We start from the raw sequence: 25418 nt of genomic DNA, 5'->3' as shown, positions 1-25418 counted from the left end.
CACACATTTGAATGGCCTTTTCCTGACAATCCTCTCCAGGCTACGGTCATCCCTGCTGCTTGTGCACCTTTTTCTTCCACTTAACTTTCTATTAATGTGCCTTGATACAGCACTTTGAGAACATCCAACTTCTTTTGCAATTACTTTTTGAAGTGATGGTTTTCTGCACAACTGTCAGGTCAGCAGTCTTCCCCATGATTGTGAATTCCACTAAACCAGACTGAGAGACCAATTAAAGGCTCAGGAACCCTTTGCAGGTGTTTTGGATTTATTAGCTGATTAGAGTGTGACACTTTGAGCCTACAATACTGAACCTTTTCACAATATTCAAATTTTCTGAGCTTTTGAATTTGAGGTTTTCATAAGCTGTAAGCCATAATCATCGAAATTATATCAAATAAAGGCTTGAAATATCTCACTTTGCATGTAATGATTCAATAATATATTAGTTTCAGCTTTTAAGTTGAATTACTGAAAGAAATAAACTTTTGCACGATATGCAAATTTTTTGAGTTTCACCTGTAGGTGATGCCCACCTGTCAAGCTCTGTTACTGCTCTGCAATGACCAAACACAAATAAATAGGAACATTAAATAGATTATATATAGGCCTCCAGTAAACAATATCGGTAGGTGATACAAAGATAACTCTCAACTAGAAAACGACTGTACTGTCAAATGTCAAATTTGGATGGTAAAAAAAATTAAAGAAAGAAAATAACCTGTCAAAACTTAAACATTCTCTTTTTTTAAAGTGTTACAATGTTATAAAAAGCAACCAGAATATAATTTACCTGATTATAATTTCATAACCAGATTGTAATTTTGAGATAACCCTTATAATGTCATCAGGGTTGTCTCAGCTTGGAGCCTACACATTTGTAACAGAAAGCCTGAGTTAAAAATTCTAAAATAATCTTAGCCCAGAGCCCAGTTGACACTATCTTTTCTGTAAATAAATCTTTTTGCCATACAGCATATTAAATACATGTTCCACATCAATCCAGTACATTCATAAAATATATGTAGAATTGTTTCTGTGCATTACAAAATCCACTGGATTAGAAATAACATTTTAAAAATAATTTTTTGACATACTTCCATAATTTTATTGATTATAAAAATGTTGTTATTATAAGACTATGTTCATTTCCAACTACAAGGAGTTGCAGGGCTACCTGTCTGTAAGATTTTCCAGCAGAGATCTTAAAGTATTGAATGGTTTGTGGTAAGTTACTGGTAACTTGAAGATTCTGGACAGTTCCAACAGTCCAGCCTCACCATGGAGTTCCAGTGGCCCCTGTTGAATTATTAATGTTGTTCATGGTCATCCATTATTTGTACCTGTTGGCCCAGCGAGCCCCCAGGCGTCTGCATTTGGGTCCTACCCCCTCTATTCCTGTTACCTTGCCACACCAGCCGAATAAGAAAAAGAATAAGCTAAATAAACAAATGCATTTGCACTTCTAAATATAAAATACTTGTTTTATTGAGACGTCAAAGTAATTATTTTGTGATAAAATCTCCAGTTAATAGCACCAAATCCCAATCTAACAAGAGACTGTGAGGAGAGACGAGTGTGTGTTGAATCTGAGGAGGAAACACTGAAGTTTAAGAGTCACTGAAATGCTTACACTGGTTCATACTGTGTGATGTGTGAACTGTGTCTGAGGGGAAAAACACGTAACACTGCTCTTGCTAATATTATTTTGGCCGTATTCAATAATCAGTAATTTTATTTATATAGCTGCCACCAATAATAACATTATACATTTCATATAGAGCAGGTCTAGACTGTTCTCTTAGTAATATTAATATATTAATTTAACTCTTACTTATGCTGTGATGCATATCTGAACATTTTGTGTACCAAACATCTTTCATGTATGTTGACTTTTGCCTCTTTCACTTATTTATCATCTAGAGACTGAATTATCCATCCAAACAAATGTTCATGCTTTGACACGAAGCTCTTAAAATCAAGGTCCACTTACTGGCTTTTCTGGAGAGTTCCTCATGTTCCTTCCTGATTAATGGATCATCATCATCATCACTGAACAGAATTTGTTTAGCAGAATATTAGATTAATGTTCTGTTTAGAGACTGGGTTATTTCTATTCAGTTGGTTAAATATGTTATACATTATTTATCTTATCTTCATTTCATTGAACAGTTTGGCACTTTTACACACATGACTTGTAAGATTTTATAAATTCCCAGTTTCATGGTTTAATCATTTGGAAAATAGCAGCAGAGAACCATTATTTTTTTTATTTGATTGGTAAAACACAAAACAGCCTAATGGCTGCTGCTTTGATGAAAACATCTTCGTAAGAACATAAATATGGAAAACCAAATATCTGACATCCAATATGTGGGGTGTTCTACTGGGGGAAAAAATTGGAGTTTGGTCCTGACTGACTAGTGATCTGATAAATGATCTTACAAATCCCTCTTGTGGCCACTAGTGAGAGTGCAGGCAGCCTCAGGATAATATGTGATTTGACCATTTGACAGTGGTAGAAATAATGAATGAGAACATCCATGACTCACAGCAAGTTTGTGTTTTGAATCATCTTTATTAAGTAAACTCTAAACTTTTAGTATTGCTTTTATCTTTTTTTATTCTTTTCACTCTAAATTAGAACCTTTTGCAATCAGCACATATAGAACTTTTCAATCAAGCTACGCTTTATGAGGAATACAAAAATATCACAGCACATTTTCTAAGTCACCTTCACCTGTGAGGTCCAGAGCCAGTCAAAGAGGTGGGTTCAGAGCCACAGCAGCTGCCTGGACAGAGATGGAAAGTCAACATGTCTTAAAGTAACAGCACCATGGTCTATGAGCTAACCACGCTGAAGAAAGGGGCCCATCAAACACACCAATGTGTGTGATTTCTGACAGGGCCCAGTGAATGTTTGGACTCGTGTGCATCACACAGCTCATCTCAGCAGCGCTTTCCAGAGCCAACCCACGGCTCTCTCTCATTTCAGGGGCCACAGTGTCAAAGTCCTGGCCTTTAATAGTGTTTAGACCAGTGAGCTTCACTGTCCCTGTGTGAGACAGTCTGCAGAGTCAATGTAGTGGCATCACAAAATCACAGCTGTAGACTCACAGAGACAAGTGAGCGGCATACTGTGGATTTTGGGAAAGACCTCAAGGAGCCTCTAAATTCACGCAAAAGTGTGAACTGAAGAAGATCCAAAAAAGGCAATCCAGACTATTCCACTGTGTGTGACAGTCCTAGATGCTTCCCAATAAAAGCAGACATTAGCCAAACCAGCTACTTAGATCAACCATCTTTTCTCTCTTGTAAAAACAAACCATACTCTTATGACAAAGCATACATTTCAGCTTTGTGTGGCTTGTCCAACTGGGTTTTTAAACCAGTAAGGGTTTAACTACTGCCCCTTTGTGGCTGATGGGGGACAAAGCAATCAATCATAGTTGTACACAAGGGGAAGTACGCTCATTCCTGTTGGGTGCACCGCACTGAGGAGAATATACTTCACCTAAAAATACACTTGGACAAGCTACACAAAGATAAGATATATAAAATGTTTTATCAACAGTGGCTTCTAACTGTATGTGTGCAAGGAAAAGACAAGGATGGGGACTAAGTGACCAGCTTGGCAAACATACAATGTTAGTGTGCTTTCCTAAACAATTTAATGGGAAGCATGTGAGACTGTCTATGCATCTGAACGAGTCAGTTGGATGCTGAAAAGGAGGGCTGGGTATGGACTCTCAGTATTTTTGAGTGCACACTGATGTGTGTTTGCATTACTCTCCATCAAAACTTGGATGCACCCAATGATTGATTTATTTTCATGTAAAACTTCTTTGATCACTGGATGTAAATTCTAATTTAGTTTTATTTACTTTATTTTAGCTGAGATATTGAACAGTTATGTGAAGACAGCATTACAGACGGAATTTGACAACCTTGGCTTATTTTGTAAAATGGCAAGGCGGCTTTTTTTAATATAGAAAATTTTTATATTTAGCAATATAAATATGTCGCTTTACTGAGGTCTGAAAAAAATTCATCAGAAAACTGATAAACTGAAAACGATTCCCAGCCCAACTGACAAGTCATAACAAAAGACTGATCCAGATGTTCGAAGTGTTGCTTGGCCACACAGTGGTTAGGTGGCCTCTGGTTTTGGTCTGGAGCTGTGCTCATGTCACTCCTCAGGCAGGCTGAAATGTACATTTGGATCCCACACAACAACAACAGCACCTTTAACATCCTCTCATTCTCTTCCCATTCCATTCTGCATACATGTCATATTCTATACAAAGTATCAAAAAAGATTAAACAAAATACTGAAAAATCCTCACCTGTACTCACAATATAATTTCTCATATTAAACCTTTTCTTCCTTGCAAATCTTCCTTTTCTCCCACTCTGCAAAGATTCAGATCCATAGTGACAAGCTTTTAGTGAATGAGACATCACAGCACCTACCACTCTGGACAGGAATGTTGCAGCATGAAAATGACCCACACTCAGTGGTTTCATTCAAAACGAAACTAAACAAAACTACAAAACACTGGAAACGAAGTGAGGATGGAGGGTGAAAGATCCCCGTCAATGTCTTCAGTTTGGGGGAAATGGAAAAGACGAGTTAGATAAAGAAAGGAAGGAGTACACTTTAATTCCACAGTTACACAAACATGAACCATGATAAAATGAGAGTGAGGAGTCAGTCAAGATCAGAGGAGAGCAGGAAGGTGACCCGGCTTCTCCTCTGAGCTGTGGGAGGACAAACGCACACAAAAAAAGGAAGTCTCTGCGGGTCAGGGGTATGGGAGCTGATTGTACTGCCTGTGTCACGTGTTGGAGTCCACGTTGCAGGGAGCAGGGTCCCTGACACAACCAGACAGCATGAATGTGGCCGGCTCAGTGCAATGGCAGTAGCAGTGCTGGAGGCCGAGTGGGCGCTGGATGGGACTCCTCATGCCCAGGTCCGGGCCTAGCACACTCTCGCCGCGAGCGTGCTGCTCAGGGGGAGAAAGTTGCCATCTCCAGGGAGATCCGCTGCCACAGCTCCTTGGTCTGCTTGCCTCTCTTCAGGTTCTGCAGCACGTCGTTAAACTGCATCATACCAACAGGTGTCAGGCAGAAAGCACCTCGAGCGCTGCGGATGATGTTGACGAAGTCATCGTAGTCGGCAGGCGTCAGGTGGATGAGCCGGTGGTGGATATACTGCAGAGAGAGAGAGAGGTATGATTGTACAGGCAGCCTGAATGGACCGATCAGAGAGCACTGAGACGGAGCAGCACTACATGAGATGTATTAAACAATGGAGAATGAATCCAGACATGGCAGAAGCTGGAGCTGCTCACTTAGCCTATTACCTGAAAAGGTTACTCCCACTTCCTCATGCGCTTCCAATTTGAGTGAATTTGAGTGAATATGAGTATTTGGGGCTCGAGCACAAAATGTGCAAGGACCCTATTGAAATGCAAGGAATTCTTTGTTTTTCCCAAATTAAATCGCAATTTTGGGGCCTGAACCTGCTCAAAAACTCACAAAACTTTGCACAAAATTCAAACATGGTGAACATTTTCGTGTCATATGGTTTTTGTGCACGGAAGTGGCAGAATGGCTCGCAAGCAGCCCCTAAACTGCAGCCCCCAGCCCACGTTTTACTGAAATGTACAACATTTTTGTGGCAGATGTATCATTTCCAGACCTACAGAAAAGCCTCTTGGAGCCATACCTTAAACCAAACAGGAAGTCGGCCATATTGATTTTAAAATGCAATTTTTTGCTCATTTTACAGGCTCCGTACTTTAACGTCTCCTGCTAAAGAATTAATCTGATCAATTTCAACTTTTACCTGTGCAAAAATGTACTGACGATGACAAATTGTGCTATCTGTGAGTTTTCGTCAAAGGCCGTGACCCTGGCCTGGCGTGAACAATTAATGATTTGCCAACAAACAGGAAGTTGTTTTATATATATATATATATATATATATATATATATATATATATATATATATATATATATATATATATATATATATATATCTTCAGTGCACATGGCCAGATCTGCACTTAACAATACATGTTGGATAAAAGTCCCACCCTGAAGCCAATATTCACTTAATGACATACTGCCCCTCTGCAAGCCCCTACGCACATCACAGCGCGAGTGCCCGTCTAACACTGCTTGCAGCTTTAATTATTACTAATATCTTGATTTGTTGACATTCAAATATAGGCTGGACATGCAATTGACAACTTGGGTGGACAGACAACTAAGCACTGTTCTTTGCTTTTCTGGTAGGAGACAAAGACAGAGCAAAGCAAGGACCACCTGGGGAAAATGTCGACTGCAGCCAACCATACATGACTCACCAGCTGGGATGTTGTATAAACCAGGATTTGTTTACTGACATTTGCGGGCTGATTGTTCTGCTGATCAAACTGCACTGGTGTCTGTCCGTCTACCCCTTAATGAATGCAGCCAGGGCTGCAGCGTAGATGCAGACGTGTCGTACCTGCAGGTAGGCCTGTTGGCAGCGCTGGACGAGCTGGTGAAAAGCAGGTGTTCGGAGGTGGGCGTGGATGTGGGCGGGGTTCAGCCTCTGTAGAGCCTCCATGATGATCTCCTGCAAGACGAATGGACTGAGGACGCCTTTTGCTGCTCCGACACAGAACTGGTACACATAGTTGACTCCTGACAGGGAGAACAGGCAGAAACAAGAAAGAGAAAGACGCTGATCGGATATGTAGATAGAAGCTGAAGTGATGGTTAACGAAGAGGAGTGAGTTTCTACACTGTATTTTGTGTCAATTCAGACTGAAGTGTCAAATGAGACAGTCATAGTATAGAGATCACATACATACAATCAGTGAGTGAGAACAGAGCGGTGCCAATAACTGGTCTCTTTATTTACAGCTGAGCCCCCGTACAGGTGCAGCTCAGATCATTTACAGACAGTCCTCTGTTGAAACCCAGTTTAGAGTTGTTGCGCAATGTAATTGGACCAAACAGCTCATCTGTCATGTAATATTCACTTATCATTATTTATTCAACAAACCCCCTTTTTTTACACAGCTATTTGTCGGATAAACTCTTTCACAACAGAAGGACAAAAACCTCCTGAAGCGAGCGTAAACCCTTTTAGTGATACTGTGGAAGTTGTGTCGTATTTTGACATTTTCATCCAGTTTATCTAACTAGATAATTCTAATAGAAATGCTTGGATGGAAACATGGCTTTTTGGTTAGATTAGGTTGTCCTCCATGACAGTTTTAGATCAAGCCCTTTAGAACAAATCTATGTGCAGCAGCATGAGCAGGTCTTTGTTTCAAATTCCTCTGTTTGGTAAGTATTATTTTACTATGAAGCCTTTCTGATTTGTAAATGTAAACGCTCTGTACTTGTATAGCGCCTTTCTAGTCTTTTCGACCACTCAAAGCGCTTTTACACTACATCTGCATTCACCAGTCACACTCAGTCACACGGAAACTAGCATTCACACTCATTCATACAGGCAAATCGGGGTTCAGTTTCTTGCCCAAGGACACTTCGACACGCAACCAGGGGGAGCCAGGGATTGAACCGCCGACCTTCCGATTAACAGCCAACCCGCTCTACCTCCTGAGCCACAGCCGCCCCATTTGCACCCATTTCCCTGATACATTTTTGTTACATTATTATGCAGCTAATACAAACTCTATACTTCCTGTATGCATTTAAATTAAAAGCCTGAAGTGTATCAGTGAACAGAATCCCTTAATACTGTGTTGGGAAAAACTCGGTGAGTGGCATGGTTACTGTACCGTACTTCAAATGTAGCTATCGCCATCTTATTATGTTGTTACTACAAGATACAGTTTGGCTGGAACAGGAACATTTTCCCATTTTTTCCCCATTTATTTTGCCTTTTTTTACCATTGCATTTAAATTAAATCAGAATGTGCTTTTTACCCAGTGTTTCCCACAGGATTTGGAGAGACTATGGTGTGTGGGTCCGGGGCCCGAGAGGGTCCAGTAAAGTAAATTACATGTGTCTATTCACTTTTAATGGACACATGTTTTATACTTTCTGTGAATATAATCCAATTAATCTTATTTCCATCCTGTATAGACGCCTTATTTTGAAAACTGGACGTTGTCACGTGTATCCTCAAGTCCGACCTAATTTGATAAATAATGTATGTGGTTCTCGTACGGCGTAACATGAAGACTTCACAGCCTCCCTTCAGGTAGGACTCTCATACTGCAACACTTGTCTTTGTAAAGAGACAAACTGACAGGATAAAGTCGCTAACCTGCCTGTCAGCTCGCTCTGGTCCTTTTCAGTGGATTTAATAATGTATTACTCCAAATTTAGGTGCGGCTAGCTTAATCGCCTTCTCACAAACAAGTAACAGAAACACTCAAAGCGGGTCAAACGTTTGTTGCTTTTTCTAAGAAGTCAGCCACAGATTGACTGGATGTGCTAAGAGACAATTCAGCAGAACAGTGTCTGCAAACGGTCATTTTTGCATCTTTCTCGGACCCTTTAAAATGCTCAATGTCAACGTATTTGTTCTGTAAAATTTCTTCGGTCTTTTGACTTATTAGGCCGAACACCGGATGTGCTTTTTTTTTGCTATTTTCGGCTGATTAATTTCGGCCGGCGAACATTTGGTGCATCCCTAACACATCCATCTGAAGTGACAGAATTAAGTTGAGTTATTGTCATTATACATGATTATATTGCTAAATTTATGGAAATGTACATAATTTATGCTTAGTTGTGAAGGCCCCATATGTGAGTTTTGCTGTGAAGTCGTTGATTCAACGGAGGTAGTTGCCTCTGCTATAAATAGCCGCTATGACAAATGGGTGTATGTCAGCACAGCACTGTGTCCAGTCCACAGTCGCCTCTGCCTGCTGTTCATGGTGCGACAGTCATTAAAACTAACATCAGTTCTTCCTTTGCTCACTGTCATTGCAGTTTGTCTGCTACTAGCTACAGCAGAGAGACTTTCTAGCCCTGTTGATAGAATGTACCAGATGCCTTAACAAGGCAGGCTCACCTAGTCTTGCAGCCAGTCCTAGCAACCATTTGACATCCTCAGTGTAAGGTGGACTCCTGGAGAAGTTGTTGGGGTGGTCATTGTGTGCCCTCCTGCCCAGCATCTCCAACGCCAGCATGCCTTCGTACAAAAGAACAAGAGAGATTTGTTCAGTTCATTTACTGTACTATAAGCACATTGGTTAAAATAAAATATATTCACTGGACTGAAACTCCTCACCAACTCTGTAGGCAGAATGCAGGTAGTGCAGGCCCTGTTGGCTGATTGGCTGGCTGTGCTGCTCGTCCTCTGCTGGGAAAGGAGTGACCAATGAGCCAGGCTGGGAGGAGAGGGAGGGCAGAGATGCTCCCTGTATGGCCTGGATGGTGGGGCCCGTGTGGACGCTGCCTACTGTAAAACAGGCACATCATACTGTTTAGCGCCGACCGAAACAAATAAACCCACCCCGAGGTCCTGTAACATTTACCAACGTACAATCTCTAAGCTAGAATTTACATTTGTCCGTAGTTACACTTGCATTCACACTGATAATTAAGGCAAAATGCAGGGCACTCTGAGAACCCTGATGGTGTACTCATAGAGTGTGGAACGCTGGACACTTCTCACCCTCAATGGTCGCTATCTTTGCTACGTAGCAGAAGAGGAGGGACCTATTTTCAAACTTGTGAAAATGGCAGCTGAAACACACACAGACACAGGAAACTGCAGAGAAACACACTTGTGTGTCATCCTGACCTGCTACAGTGGTGCTGAGGGGCAGGCCCGTCTCAGTGTGGTAGGGATGGACGGCGATCTGAGTCATGGACGGTACTGGGACGCCAGGGAAGGTCACAGCTGTGGCTGCCATAGGTGGCTGAGGGCCAGTGGCCACTGAGAACGGGTACTGGGCACCGATGAAGGCTGGGTGCATTCCCTGAGGGGACACACACACACACACACACACAATTAGCTTGTGTCACCTGCCACATACCACCACCATGAAGAATAAAAGTGTGAGAATGTGTGTGTGGCACAAACAATATTTATTTCACATGTAAGGACTCATCTGTATGTCTTATAATAGGATACCAAGTAACTCTATGGGCTTTTCCACTAGTGATAAAAGCCACCATCTACAGTTATAAAATTGTTAGGCAAGTTTCAAGTACATTTTTTAAATTTCATGTTTTCATTATCAATTCATCGGCCCTTATTTTCTCAATTCATTAATTAATCCTAAAGTAGGATTTATTTAGGACTGATTTTAGCATTTTGCAGAGAAACACAGAGAGACATTATCTGGTATTACGTTAGAAGACACGATGCAGACACGATAAGACCAGGTAAGACAACATTGGGGGTGGTGAGGGCCACCCTGCTAGTGTGGGAGACCTGGCTTCAGTTCCCACTGCAAGACACTTAACTCCTTGTTGCTCCAGAGGCATGCGACCTCTGACATGTATAGCAACTGTAAGTCGCTTTGGATAAAAGCGTCAGCTAAATGAGTAAATGTAAATGATAGGCCAGGCAATAGACAACAAGCCTCCTCCACATGTGAAAATGGAATCATAAGCTAAAAACAATCCAAAATACGAGTTGTGTTCTTAGAAAGCAAGAAAATTGGAATCGGCAGATCAAACTCGGTGCATCTCTAGTGGAAACACGCAGCTGACTGAGACGTGCTGATTAGACTGCTCCTCTGGTGTTTACCAACCACTTGATTGACATTTCTGTGAAACTCCTGCTACATACTGTATCTCACAGCAGCTTGGAGGCAGAACAACGCAGGTGTTATTTACATGTTAACATTTTTAACTGTCAGTGCTATTTCAACTCCTTTCACTGTTTACACTGTGGTTTGCATTCTTCATCGCTTTGCCCCTTTTCCAACTCTTCATACTCCTCCGGCTTCTCCTCCACTCTAATTACACCAGCAATGCACTTTAGCATCAGCTTTTCAACATCCAGCATTCGCACCATCTGTAGTTTAAATTACAGTCTCCCCGTACAAGCAGACATTCACTGCTTTGTTGGACAAACAGTCCAAAACTTAGAGACTCTGTTTACTCTCTTACACGTCTGAGATAACCAGCAATCAATTACAATCTAAAAAACAGCACATTAATAGATGATGAAAACAGTCATTAGTAGCAGCCCATAATGTTTTCCCTAAACAACAAGTGAGTTTGGTATTTTCAAACATGTACATGTATTTTGTACACTGACTGCCTGCAGCTATTTACAGTATGTAGTTTTGAGTCTTGTTGTGAAGACAGCATCAAAACTGTACTTTCAAATTCTAGTTGTGGACACTCAAATTAGCTGTTTCTTAACAAAAAAGGAAATTCAACAACAAACCCACTGACTGTATGAAGACGGTTTCTGACCTGTGGATATGCAGCCCCAGACACGGGGAAGACGGTGGGTCGGGGGACGTGCTGCAGAGGGTGTCCCAGGTACTGGGGGGTGCAGACGGTGGGGAGATGGGCCTGGATGGTGGTGTACGGGTGCAGGCCCTGGCTGTGGGGGTGAGCCATGGCCTGCCCGGGCATCGGATGGGACTGGTAGATGGTGGAGCCCACAGAGATGACGGGTACGACGGCTGCGGCAGTGACTGAGGCTGTGACTGTTGCCATCCCCGGAGACTCCATGTTGGCTCCGCTGTCGAGGACAACACAGGTGGACTCTGGGAGCCTCCTGCCCGAACCGCCGTTGGCCCCACAGCGCCCAGAGGTCTCTCGCTGCTGGCCTGAGCCCCCGCCCACTGACTGCTCATACAGCCAGTACCACTGGTGAGCCACCTCAAAGAGAACCTCAGGGTACACACCTCCACCCTTGGCTGCTTCCTCTACCGCCATGCAGGCCTTCTCCAGCATCACATTGTCCTGGAGGGGGACAGGGCCAGAAGGGGAGAGACGGGAAGTGAGTTTAGGTAGCGGAAAATGTAAGATTAGTGAAGAGGAGAGCACTACGGATCACTGATGTACTTTTTTTTAAAGACAATAAATCATATATTGTCTTCACATATTTCTTCATCAGTATGGAATGAATACAATCTCATATTTCGAAACAAAGAAAAAAAGCTTTGAAACCTTGACATCTAATAGAAAGTTTGGCAAGTTTTAAACTGAGTTCTGAAGGCTTGCATAATGTTTTGACAGGCTGAAAAAATGAAAACATATAAAGAGAAGCACTGTTAAAAGACTGATGCGCTTGTGAAGGAGGAAAACTCAAATACAAAATCATGTTTACAGATATTTGAAGTATAAATATCATACTGTATGTAAGCCTTCAAAAGTTGCAAAAGCTTAATTAGATTTCAAACTTTCAAACCCAGATTCACCCTTTCGAAACATTTTTCAGTTCTGAAATATGACTTGACATTCATCCCATATATCCGCTAAACACCTTTTCAGATGTGATTTTAAAGACTTTAATAACAACAACAACAAACATGTGCAACAGTATGCATCTGCAACTTGGATTATGTATTTGCAATTTAATCCCACTCTGAAATTAGCAAACGATTCAGCTGACTAAATTCAAGGTTGTATTGTGGTGCCAGAAGTTATTTCAAATTCAGTTCTTAACGTCAGATTTAACTTCCTGACACTCTGCAGGGAGAGCGAACAAGCACTGATTCAACCACTATATATCTCTCCATTTCCTTCTCACAGGTCAGTCAATGGTATCAAGCCACACATGTTGTGTCGTGTGAAACTTGGCTTGTTTGCGTTCCTGAGCTGAAATGGTATTTTATTCTGCCACCACTATTTGAAGTTTTGTTCGTCTAAATGTTAAAATCTGACAAAACTCAAATCTGTTTTAAAAGTCTGAATATAAAACATTAATTCAGTTTTGAAAACTAACTAGAAAACAATTTTTTGAGAAGTTCTATTTACTGTTTTTATACTCTACAGATACCCTTACCTGAATGAGTGATGATTTTAGCCCTTTTCTTCCAATTTTAAGAACGGCCGTGTTGATGCTGTTGGCCTGAGGGGGGTGGAACCTGCCATGTGGTGGGCAGCTGCTGCTTATTACTGAGTGAACCTGTGTCTCTGCTTTTCCCCCTTGGATTCCATTCTAATGAAAATTAACTCAGTCAGACTTCAATTCAAAATGTTTCCTCTTTTTTGAAATTTTTCTCATGATTTTTACTACTACTACCATCATCATCCTGAGTTTCCTTTCATTTATTTTATTTTCCCTCTCTTTTCTTCCATCATGCATCCTAACATTTCCCTGTTCACACCTCACACATACCAACACTTTGTAGTAGATATCACACCTTCACTAACATAAATGAGAATTACCGCGCCATTGTTAATTGGCTCCACCAACTGGTCAAATTGCAGTTTCCATCCATGTCGTCCAGACTCATATTATAAATGTAGTAAATACTTGGAAGGAATTGAATTAAAAGGTATAAAGTGTATTTTTGGCTAAATGGAAGTTAACACTACACGGATGATACATACAGTATCTCACAAAAGTGAGTACACCTCTCACATTTTTGTAAATATCTGATTCTATCTTTTCATGTGACAACACTGAAGAAATGACACTTTGCTATGTAAAGTAGTGAGTGTACAGCTTGTATAACAGTGTAAATTTGCTGTCCCCTCAAAATAACACATCACACAGCCATTAATGTCTAAACTGCTGGTAACAAAAGTGAGGACACCCCTAACTCACGCTCCAATACGCTGTTTGCAGTCACGTGATTACGATGGCTCAAAGAAAAGGCAGAATGGACGAGATGGAGGAAAGCCCGTACTGTGCTAGTCACTGTTTACTCATTGTGTCGTTGTCATTGTGGGGGTTTCAGATGTTTTGGGGTGGGGTTTTATGATGTCACAGTGTAGTTGACCTTTGGTCTTTTTGATATAAAATGTTATCACTTCATTATTTTAACCTATTAGACTAATGTGTGAAATGATGTTAGAATTACTTACTTACTACATCGATTCTTAAGTTATGGCCAAAAACATGTTTTTTGAGGTCACAGTGACCTTTTAATCAGTTCATCACCGTATCTGAAACCGTATCTAAAATTCCTTCCAGGTGTTCACAAGATCTCGTGTTTACGAGAATGGGACGGACGGACAACCAGAAAACATAAAGCCTCTGGCTACGGCCATTTTGGTATAAAAACAACAAAAGGTTTTGCCACTGGCGTACACTACAGATACCCAGTTAATCTGATACTGACCTAATAAACTGACAAGATGTTTCACATTGACAAAAAACAAGCTATTCTCCTGTCATGTGAGACCAATCACACTTGAATACACATTCAGCAACACGTTCTGCCGTGTTCAGCAACAGGCTCATCAATTACTCGGAACGGTAAACCCACTCCCACAGTACCTGCTCTTTGCATTGCACCAGGGCTCTCTGGATTTCATTAGGATTAAGGGCGTGAGCGTGAGGCAGGCAACTCAGGGCCAGCTCTGCCGCCGCCCGAACCATGTTGGGGTCCCGGGCCCGAGATGCTCGGTCAGCCAGGGATGCCACCTCCGGAGGGGTGAGGTGACCGTCCCAACACTCCACCAAAATGTTGAGGGCAGCACTGCCGATCTCCATGGCCTGGCCTGAGAGAAAGAGAGGGAGGTTTAGTCAGTGCATTTGAAAGTCTTCATGTTTCTGATCTGCAACTCTTTTTCTCGCACGCACACACACCGCCCCTCACCAGTGATCCAAGACACATGGGAGGAGTAGGTCCTGGACAGCCAGTTGGGTGAGACAAAGTTGTGGAGGCCAAGAGCATACAGGCCAATCTCAAAGGCACACAGGTGCAAGTTTCTGTGGGGCCCCTGGTGGCCCCCACTGGCTGAGGGCTGGGTGAAAATGGAGGTGGAGGAGTTCCCTCCAGCTTTGATCAGCACCGTCTTGGCCAGCTCAAAGTAAAAATGGGCTGCTGCCTCTGATGGCTGGTTGGGCACGTGGGGGGCGTGGCACTCTGGACGTCGCCCTTTGTACCTGAATGTGGGGAAATGTGGACGTGTTAATCAGAATTCATCTCAGTTTTTTCAAATGTAGATAAACAGATCTACTGTAAAACAGTTTTGTTTTCAGGAAAATGACCTTTCCAGGCTTGTCTGGTTCTACTCTAGTCTGTACTGTTCTCATACTTATTGTAGGCCTCTTTGTGTTTGTATTTTCTGCTGCCCTCTTGTTTGTCATGTAATGCTGTCTTATTTGACTAGTAAAAAAGTTTTATTTTCATTATTTGCTTCCTTTAAATGTCAGGTAACTGGACATAAAATTCAACAATTAACTGAAAGTATAAGAGCAGCAGACAGCCATCTGAAGCTAGTATTTAAAATAATTTCCATCATACGGCAACCCTTATGTCCCTTTCCAAGACTGACAAGTCTGACTTTTCTTGAGGTGGATTTATAGTTGTACAAAGCAGTTATGCTACAGATAGAGTTGGGTAGTGTTTTCTCATACAAATGCTGATGATGCTGGAGGAGGTTGTTGGGAGTGAAGACGACGTTACGGCAGTTGAAGAAAGGCTTAGTAACATTTTCTTTTTCAGTAACACACATCTGGCAAATACATTTCCATTGCAAGCCTTCTTCTCACTGCGACCCCCGCTCTCTATCCCCGTAAATGAAAGAAGTAATGAGACAAGGAGAAGTAGAAGTTACCTGGATGTGACTCCAGTTCTATAAGTATGTTCATAGCCCACCACCGCTCTGTATCACAAAGTCAATCAAAGAATGTAAACACAGTTACTGTGGCGGATATGATGAAATCAGGATATGGCCTGATCATGTATGATATATCTGTCAGTTGTTTTGGCATAAACAGGTCAAATAAGACACTGAACTGTAAATAAAGAGTCTACACTGTAGGTATCTACAGCAGGACCCCTTGTGTCAAGTATAAACCCAGCTTTGGCCTCCTTTATAAAATAGTCTGCTGCTGACCACAGGTTGCTGGGAGTTCACTTCCACCTGATGAGGAATCAGTCACCAGTAGACTCTGTTAACAGGCAGCATTTGTTCTTTTTTAATTCAATCTTTTCTTGTTGGTCATTTCAGTAACCCAGCTAGTGTGCTTTTACTTGTCTTAGTGACCTGATGAGGAGGAAGTCTGTTTACCTGCTGGTGTCTGTGCTCTTGGCCCTGGCCCCGCCCCCTGCCCTGCGAGAGCCGCTGGAGGAGGAGGAGCCCAGGGAATCAGACGATGAACTGCTGATGCTGTCACTGTCCTGGCCCCGCCCCCAGGAGGTTGCTGCCCAGCCGCCCCGGAGCGGCCGCCGGCTGAGAGTGGGCGAACTGTCTGAGGTTGTCTCCGGAGCACTGCTGTCGATACTCGCCATGCCTGTCCAAACAACATGTATGTGAAGCTCTTTCAGTACATGGTTCAGTTTTGGATTAAAAACTCACTGTATGTACGCTATCAGGAAATACCATGTATCTGACCCAGGCTACAAATAAACACTGCCTGTCTTACAGTGTGGATAAAAGTTAAGGTGATTCTCTGAAAAGTGGAGGTACCAGTGTAAAATCTGATCTGTTTAAACAATCTGCACATACCGGTGTGCTTCTTCTTCTGCCTGACAGGTGAGCCCCAGCAACGCTGGCTGTATCCACAGCGGGTCCCCAGCGCCAGCCGACTGGGCACAGTGGCCTCCAGCTTAAATGGAGCTGTTTCATTCTGCTGGTCATTGGATGACGGAGGCCCATCTGATACTGTAAGGAAAAAAAACAAACAGAGGTCTAACTCTATCAAAGCCTACTGTGTTTTCACAGAGTGAAGTATGGTAGCACATGATATTTCAGAAATGTAAATCCAAAATCTGAATCTCTCACTGACTACTGCTACAACACAGCAATCTTGGCCATGATATTAACATTAGGTAAGGTAAGACAAGATCATATTAGCCCTTCAGACTAGGGCAGGCCAATACAACAATAATGATAATTATCACGATATAGTTTTCCTCACAATACAACAAAATGTTCAATAAACGTTTGATTGAATTAATTTGCATCACAAACAAATTAGCACTTCATTTTTTAAGATATTTTGTTGAGGAAAAGGGACATTTATTTATTTATTTTTTTACTTATGATTTTTCTTTTTATCATGATCACATTTTTGGCTATATCGCCCAGCCCCACTTCTGACTGATCCTCAATCCTTGTTCAAGACTAAAGGTGAGCAGGCTTCTGTAGTCAGGATCACTTTACTTGGGATTCTTTCTAATATGTTTTATTTGTTTGTTTTTGTCATTATTTTTTTTATCTTAATATACTGTTGGATTATTTCATCCTTGTGCTGTAGTTAATATTGTTAATTACAATAACAACAATAATCATTGTTGTTGTCATCATCATCATCATTGCTATTGTTAACTATAATAACAATGGTAATGACGTGGTGGAGGGGTGGGAACTTTTGTACTTGAACAAGAATTGAATCAATACAGAACATTTTACGGCATCTGTGTTCAAAGAATGCATTCCGTACTACTAAACTACTTGTTTAGTCTTTTATGTAAGAATAATAATAAATACTACTACTAAGCTGGGATTGGCTCGAGCCCCCCGCGACCCTGTACGCAGGATAAGCGGTTGACGATGGATGGATGGATGGACTACTACTACTACAGTATTACCTGTTACTACTTATTACTTTATAGTGAAAAACATGAAGCTGCTGTGGATGTTCTGCAGTATAATAAGACACGGCAGAGAGGGGATGGGGTTCTCACCATGCTGCCTGGTCTCAGCAGGACCTTCCCCTGCTGAACTGTTCTGCACTGGGTTCAGTTCAGCCTGATGAGCCACCTCTTCACCAGCCAGTGCCACGGCAGAGGAAGAGCTGGAAGACGAGGCCGCTACAGTGGTCGCAGACGAAGAGGAGGGTGTGTGTTTGCAGACACCCCCGGTGGCCCCGCTCACCCCACTGTGTCCAGAGGCAGTGTGTTTGGATGGGCTGCGCTGGCTGCCAGCTGCTGGCTTGCTGGAGTAGAAGGAGCTCAGGGTCTGGGGCTTGTGGGTCTGACTCTCCCTGTCCAACAACTTATCCAGTATCTGGGGGTGGGGGGGGTGGGGCAGAGGAAAGTGAAGTGAAAGAAAAGTGTTAGTTAGTTTGGTTACCCCTGGGGTAGAGCCAGAATATTTTAACATCTAAGTCGCTGAATTAAGGGTTTATTTCCACCAAATCACAGTTGGTTATTGTTCTGTCAAGTTTTAATGAAGTTTTTGTCACCAAAATCATAATCATCAATGAAGTCGAACTGTGAAAAACATTTAACAACAGCTTTCTCCAGGCACAGTCTTTTTCTCATTCTATTTCCAAAGCCAGTCATCTGCCTCGCCTCTGCTACAGCATGAAGAAATCAGTTTTCCCCTCAGGCAAAATAGTTTTTGATCTGCCCGGCACAGCAATCTAGCTTTACTTGGAAAAAAAAGCCACCATTTTCTTATCAAATGGTCAAAATGATGGCATGACAGGAGAGACGGCTACCTTCTTGAGCTTGCTCTGGTCATCCTTATAGGTGATCATGAGAGCCAGAGCCAGGTCACCCTTCACCCGTCTAGTTCCTTCACACAGCAGAGGATGCTCCGCCTCACTTACTGTGGTCTTCATACCTGCAGACAGACAGTGGGCAGTATAGATAAAGTTGTGGGGTGTGAGACAAGCGGTGAGGACAGAAAAAGAGACACTGAGAAACAGAAACTGAGAGAAATTAAGGAACGGGACAAGAATAAATTTACCGAGTGCGGCGACAGCAGCCTCGAAGCCCAGCTCCTCATCGCCAGGCATCTCGTTGTTACGGTTGCGGCTTGGCGGACGGGATCCCGTTGGGGACACAACTGCACAAACAATATGGAGAAAAGTGAAAGGGATGTTAATTCTTGAAGTTCCCATTTAAATATCACAGTTTAGCCAAATAACAGTAATACTTCTTCAGTCACTTTCAGTTGACCCTTCAGGCAGGAAGTATACTCCAAAGAACACATACACAGGCTAACACATGCAAAAAGTCAGAATTATTTAATTTGATGATTAGATCTTATATTATTGTCAAAATAATCTTGTCAAACATAATTTGCATTAGGTTATAAAAACTTGTTTGGGACGCAAGGTGGAATAACACATCCTGTCTGTATCTCAACTGACAATCTTAAAACTAGGAAGGACAGAAACAATTCAACATTTTAACTCCAACCATCAAACAGTAACTGGTGCTTACCTGGGGTACACAGTACATCAAAGATGAAGCTGGCTAGCATCAGAGGCAGCACAGGTCTGTAATCACAGAAGTTTCCGTCTCTGAGCTGCTCGGCTCTCTCTCTGATGGCTGACATCTCCACCAGGCCCAAAGGAATCTTCTTCAACAGAGCCACCACCTCCGACTCCTGGTAGGCCAGCTTCACCTGGTAGACCCACAGAGATAACATCAGTATGTGTGTGTGTGTACATGTTCACCTCTCCACATTCTATCAGCATATATTCATAGTTCGGATACGACATATACAATAGACATACATGAGGTTTATACAGGAATAAGGACACCCTCCCCAAAATGACCACTCTGTGTCTATCTACATTTATAGCATTTGGCAGACACTCCTACTCAGAGTGACACGCCGATATGCTCTGTCTTCACTGAAACAACACTATCCAGTGCACTGGGCCTGCATCAGTTCTCTTTTGTGGCTAACCTGCTTGTCATGGATAAGAAATCATTTAGTTCTTAATTTGTGGCTGGGGAAAATTATTTGATATGGGCAGACCTAGGGTGGAATAAAAACAAGAAAAAAACAACAACAACAACCCACGTGGCACTCTTCATTTTCATCATTACTAGCATCATTTTTTTCAGTCAATGAGAAAGCAATTGTCTGGCCACTTACATATCTGTATGGGGTTTTGATATTTGTTGCTGAGGCACCCCGGTGGCCTCTGGGGTTAAGGAGCCAACTATGAACACTGAACTGTTTCAATTCCTCATCTCTCTCTCTCATCTGTGCACTGTAGCTATATAATGAAAAGTATAGATATGCAACATTTTGGAGAGATCTGATTGTGTGCTGGTGGTCAAAAGGAGGCAGAGATGAAAGTTAGCATAATCCATTTTTTGCATCACAGAAAACCTGAAGGGCAATTTTGCCCAGGCAATATGTCTCCCAGTGTGTTTCACTTTTGTTTACTAATTTTTGAATACTATTTTTACCATTTTGTTAATCAATTAATCGTTTCAAGCAAAAAGTGTGAAAAAATGTCAAACACCATCTAGTTCCAGTCGCTCAAATGTGAGGATTTGTTGCTTTATTCTGTTTTATGTAGTTGTATACTGAATATCTGTGGGTTTTTAGTGTTTTTGGACAAGACATTTGAAGTTATGTTTGGTGTTCTTCCACAACATTTTGTAATTTCATAGGCAATCAATCAATCAATTAATTTAAAAAGTAACTGGCAGGTTCATCAATAATGAAAATAATTGTTACTTGCAGTCCTACATGAAATGACAATAGATTAAACAATTTACATGGCCTCAGGAGACTTTGATTTAATGAGCCATAATGATTAGAGGGGAAAAACCCTCTTAACAAATGACCTATCACTCACTCACAGCAGCCAGTAGATCCTGACTTCAAATGCTAATGATGGTTCAACCTTTCCTCAGTGCTTGGCATACACAAAATTTTACTTTTACACTTCTGCATAAACAGAATATAATTAGATAATAAAGACTGCATTAAAGCCACAGTGTTTTACAGCATTATTAATTGATAATAGAAACAATAAATGTAACTCTACAAACATTCAATGCAATTTACTTTTAGGATTGTTCTGTGCATGCAGTGTGTGTGTGCGCAATTAGGTGAGAGTGAAAGACCTCCAGAGCTTTGGTTGATGCCGGTGGTCTCTGGAGTTCCAGGGAGAACATGCCGGTGCTGAAGGCCAGGTTGTGGAGCTCCAGTCGTTCACTGAGGACAGTGAGGAGGAAGGCGGCTTTGGACAGTGTGTTAGTGGCTACCTGCGTCTGACGGGTGGTTGACACCTTGCTCTTCTTACCCTAAATCCAGCAACCAGGGAAATAACGATGACATCAGGACATGAAACTAAACTTTAATTGTACTTTTTAGTTTAGAACATTAAGACTGAACAACAGAAGTAGAGAAGACAAGTCAAAGGTAATCGGAGAATGTGTTCCAGGCTGCCGGGACTTATCTGACTGTATCTACCTTAGTCTGCGGCTGCTCCACTTTCAGATCTGGAGGGTTGGCTAACAGGTCTGTGGCCAGCTCCACAGCTAGCCGGCATGCCTCATTACTGTAGCCATGAGCATGTAGAGCCTCTGCACAAGCAAACAGCACCTGCACACACACACACCCCAGTATTAAGGTCAGTAAGAGTACTGGGGTTTTGACATCTGTGCTGAGTCTGAAAGTATTTTTGTAAAAAAAGTAAAAATTAAAGCCACTGTATGTCACTCAGTAAGATCTATAATGAGCTAGCACTTTGATTGAAAAGTAACATTCTGTTCACTTATAGAAAATTCCTGATTTATTTTTTTCTTTTTTTTTTTTCTTTTTTTTTTTTTTTACAGCCTGCATCTTAATTTTGTAGTTTTGGCAGTACTTCATTTTAACATTTTATTCACAAGCTTTGCTGTAAAGACAGGTGGACACTAACACAACTAAAGGCAAGCAACAAGTGAGTTCAACTTTAACGTAATGATCTAAACCAGTTACTTGGAGGATGTAAATGAAGGCAGCAGTATGCAACAATACAAATCCAAACTGCCACACCGGCAGTGTGTTAGGTTTGTCACCCAAAAGTCCTGCACTTAATGTCAGTCATTAGTGAGTGCAGGCCTGTATTTTAGAACTTTAAGTTCTAAAATACAGGCCTGCACTCACTATTTAGAAGTTTCTTCAGTTCTGTTCATTGTCCTCCATTGTAGTCCACCTGCAATTGGTTAACAGTGTAATTACTTAGTTTTTTTGTGAATGGGTTTGGGTCTGATAGTAAGATGTGGCAGCCTGTAATCTGCTAGCATTAGCTAGCAGATTAGAAGGTGTCTCTCTTTCATGGGTCCCGATGTGGTGATGCCAAGTGACCAGACTGTCAAAAATACAGCTTACCAACAGGCACCTCTGACTGCAGCACTATGTGTGCAACTAATGTCAAGCTGTTTTAGTGCCCACCCACACAGATATTGCGCCACTAAAATTACAGTACTGACATTGTCAGTCTGTACCAAAAACACTGCACTGTCGAAGTAGAAATTTATTTCAAATTTTTTCTTTTGGTAACTACAATTCTGACCAAATAGCATGAAGCTCTATTATGCGTGTTAAAAAAATGGGAATAGGATATTTTATGCTCAATGACATGAGTAAAGTACAAGTTTTATCTATTTTTAATCCATTTCTGTAAAGATCTGCTGCAAAGTTCTGAACAATGAACCAGCACAACATTTGGTCTTCCTTCCTTACCTCCATGCGCCCCTCCTGCTCCAGCGGTTTCATCCCTGCAAAGATGTCTGGCTCCTCCTCCTGGTGGTTGTCAGCCAGCTGTCTGTCTGCTCCCTCCTCTGAGGCAGCACTCAGGTAGTATGCCTGATAGTCATCCTCACCCACGGATTCTCCTCCTGCAGCACCACCTGCTGCCTCTGCTCCTTGGTTAGCTAGTCCACCCACAGCTGCTGCCCCGCTTCCTGCTGCTGGTGCAGCAAACGCCGCCTCTCTGCGGCTCCGCGGTGGCTTGGCAGACGGTTGAGTGGTCCCTGATCTAGCCGTAGTGGTGGAAGTGGAAGGCTGGGTACTGCCTGCCGAGTCTACATCTTCCTCTCTGTTCTGGACAGGCTCCACCGCCAGCTCTGCAGCACCAGGTATGTCCATAACAACCGGCACTGTCTCTTTTGGAGGGAAACAAGGTGGAGCAGGCTCCGCAGCAGGAAGTCCAGCTGAGGCATGGCCGACATGCTTCGTTTCAAACATCTTGCCCCCCCCGTTGCTGCTGCTGTACTTGCGTGAGTCTCGGAGCAGTGGACTTGGGGAGGGCAACATCTCTGGCGGTGGAGGGAGAAACTCAAAAGTGTTGCTGGCCTCAGCCCCCAGAGCCAGACTGCAGCCATCATCCAGGCTGAGCTCAGCCAGGTCTGGCTCCAGGGAGCTGTCTTCACTGCTGGTTCTCCGCTTGGCATTGGCATGCTTACCACCTCCTAGCCCTCCACTTCCTCCGGGCCCTCCTACAGATGCCCCCTTCCCACCTCCCTGTGTCAGTTTCAGTTTCCCTCCAGAGGAGGAGCCTGGCCCTTTGTACATGCACTTCCCTCCTCCGTCTTCCAGGGACAGAGAGACGCTCCCTCCCAGACGGACCAGCATCCCTCCCCCTCCGCTCACTGACAGACCCTTCCTCTTGGTCAGTATGGTTTCCTTGGGTCGCACTGCCACCTCCTGTTGGGACGAGTGACCACTTCCTCTACCTTTATAATCCCCCCCAGCTCCACCTTCAACTCTCACCCCTCCCCCTGGTTCAGAAGATTCTCCACCCCCTCCTGCAGCAGCTTTGGCTCCTCTCTGGAGCTGCACTGCCCTGGACCAGCAGAATGTGGCGCTCTTCTTATCAGCGCTGCAGTAAGTGATGCCCTCCAGCGGGTAGGCCACCTCCCAGTTGAAAAAGCAGGACTCCACAGCGGGCTTGAAGCCCTGGAACAGTTTATCCAGGGACTTGCGATGCTGTCCTCGCTTCACTATCTCTATAACTTTCAGGTGCCACTGCTTCAGCTGGCCTGACAGTTCCAGGCGCCTGGAATAGAGTACAAGTTTTCTTTTTAACGTCAAGTCCCTACTTAACGATTTCACTAGACAATGTCATTAAGATTAGAGTAAATTTTAAGTCATAAATGTAGTGATATTACATAACTCCACCATGGAGTTTATTATATTTCATGACCAAATTCTGTAACAGTTTAAGAAGAACCATAAGCAGTGTGCAGCCTGCTGTCAGTGGTCTGACCTGCAGGGACTCATAGTGGGGTCGAGCACTGCCAGCCTCCAGAGCACCACCATCTCGTCACACATGCTGGCACAGGCATGAGCCGCCACCTCTGACTGGCCATTGCTGCGCCCCGTATGGCCACTGGCACTGCTGTGGGACGCTGAGGTCCGAACACTGTACCACCAGCTGATGATCTGAACACACACAGACAACTCAGTGAGGTGTGTGAAAGCGTGTGTGTCGAAGAATGTGCAGTATGGAACATGTACTTAAATTTTAAAGCATTTAAAATGAATATGTGAGGGAGGTTTAGGTCCTCTCCCATGTCTACAGCAACTTTTCCCGCTACATTAACACCAACATGCTCATGTGTAGGTTTTTAATCTTTGCAGTGGTTTACTTCCAGCGGCCAGATCTTTTGTCATGTTGAGGAGGTACCTGTTCGTAGGTGAGGCACTGCTCAGTGAGGATCTCAAGAAGCGGGGCAGCGTTGCTGTCTCGTCTCTTGAACATCTCCCTGACGATGGACAGAAGGTTCCAGATGCCTTCTGGCTCTCTGCCCCTCAGAGGTCGCAGCAGACACGCCCATTCAGCGGCGGCTGGTGGCTCCGTGGACGACAGGTACATGGAGTTTACATCACTATGGTTTAACACACACACCATTGATTTTAGTCAAGTATTACTAATGTATTGTACATCAATCAGAAAGAAAGAGGGAGTGAAATTAAAATAGAGTAAAAATAAAGTAAGGATTAAGTACACAAAATACTCAAAATGAAGAATGTGTCACCCAGCATGAGGGTAAAGCTATATTTCATATTTTTAAACAGTTCTAAGCAACACTGGAGCTCTACTACACAGAGGTATGAGCTACACTCACCTAAAGGATTATTAGGAACACCACACTAATACTGTGTTTGACCCCCTTTCGCCTTCAGAACTGCCTTAATTCTACGTGGCATTGATTCAACAAGGTGCTGAAAGCATTCTTTAGAAATGTTGGCCCATATTGATAGGATAGCATCTTGCAGTTGATGGAGATTTGTGGGATGCACATCCAGGGCACGAAGCTCCCGTTCCACCACATCCCAAAGATGCTCTATTGGGTTGAGATCTGGTGACTGTGGGGGCCATTTTAGTACAGTGAACTCATTGTCATGTTCAAGAAACCAATTTGAAATGATTGGAGCTTTGTGACATGGTGCATTATCCTGCTGGAAGTAGCCATCAGAGGATGGGTACATGGTGGCCATAAAGGGATGGACATGGTCAGAAACAATGCTCAGATAGGCCGTGGCATTTAAACCATGCCCAATTGGCACTAAGGGGCCTAAAGTGTGCCAAGAAAACATCCCCCACACCATTACACCACCACCACAGCCTGCACAGTGGTAACAAGGCATG

The 25418-nt window shown here is 42.9% G+C and overlaps 1 protein-coding gene across 6 annotated transcripts in view; it reads right to left on the bottom strand.

Annotated features, from left to right (window-relative positions):
* Positions 1-2558: 2558 nt before the first annotated feature.
* Positions 2559-25418, bottom strand: part of zswim8 (zinc finger, SWIM-type containing 8) — a 41725-nt gene continuing 18865 nt past the window's right edge. The window contains exons 8-28 of one of the 6 annotated variants that reach the window (XM_046070242.1): positions 24453-24654; positions 24033-24208; positions 22508-23822; positions 21251-21382; positions 20902-21081; positions 19252-19435; positions 18773-18880; positions 18522-18646; positions 17764-18085; positions 16583-16738; positions 16145-16367; positions 15689-15736; positions 14725-15014; positions 14403-14626; positions 12960-13115; positions 11417-11914; positions 9786-9963; positions 9270-9440; positions 9051-9170; positions 6518-6696; positions 2559-5214 (exon numbers count right to left, since the gene is read on the bottom strand). In XM_046070242.1, coding sequence (XP_045926198.1) covers positions 5011-5214; positions 6518-6696; positions 9051-9170; positions 9270-9440; positions 9786-9963; positions 11417-11914; positions 12960-13115; positions 14403-14626; positions 14725-15014; positions 15689-15736; positions 16145-16367; positions 16583-16738; positions 17764-18085; positions 18522-18646; positions 18773-18880; positions 19252-19435; positions 20902-21081; positions 21251-21382; positions 22508-23822; positions 24033-24208; positions 24453-24654 — 5191 coding nt within the window. In that variant the 3' untranslated portion in view covers positions 2559-5010. The remainder of the gene's footprint in view (positions 5215-6517; positions 6697-9050; positions 9171-9269; positions 9441-9785; positions 9964-11416; positions 11915-12959; positions 13116-14402; positions 14627-14724; positions 15015-15688; positions 15737-16144; positions 16368-16582; positions 16739-17763; positions 18086-18521; positions 18647-18772; positions 18881-19251; positions 19436-20901; positions 21082-21250; positions 21383-22507; positions 23823-24032; positions 24209-24452; positions 24655-25418) is intronic. The other 5 variants (XM_046070243.1, XM_046070245.1, XM_046070244.1 and 2 more) reach the window with 5 other exon arrangements.

This window comes from Micropterus dolomieu, linkage group LG15, assembly GCF_021292245.1.
Source record: "Micropterus dolomieu isolate WLL.071019.BEF.003 ecotype Adirondacks linkage group LG15, ASM2129224v1, whole genome shotgun sequence".
Taxonomy (NCBI): domain Eukaryota; kingdom Metazoa; phylum Chordata; class Actinopteri; order Centrarchiformes; family Centrarchidae; genus Micropterus; species Micropterus dolomieu.
The sequence above is the reverse complement of the archived record's forward strand: the minus strand, read 5'-3'. Positions and strand labels throughout refer to the sequence as shown.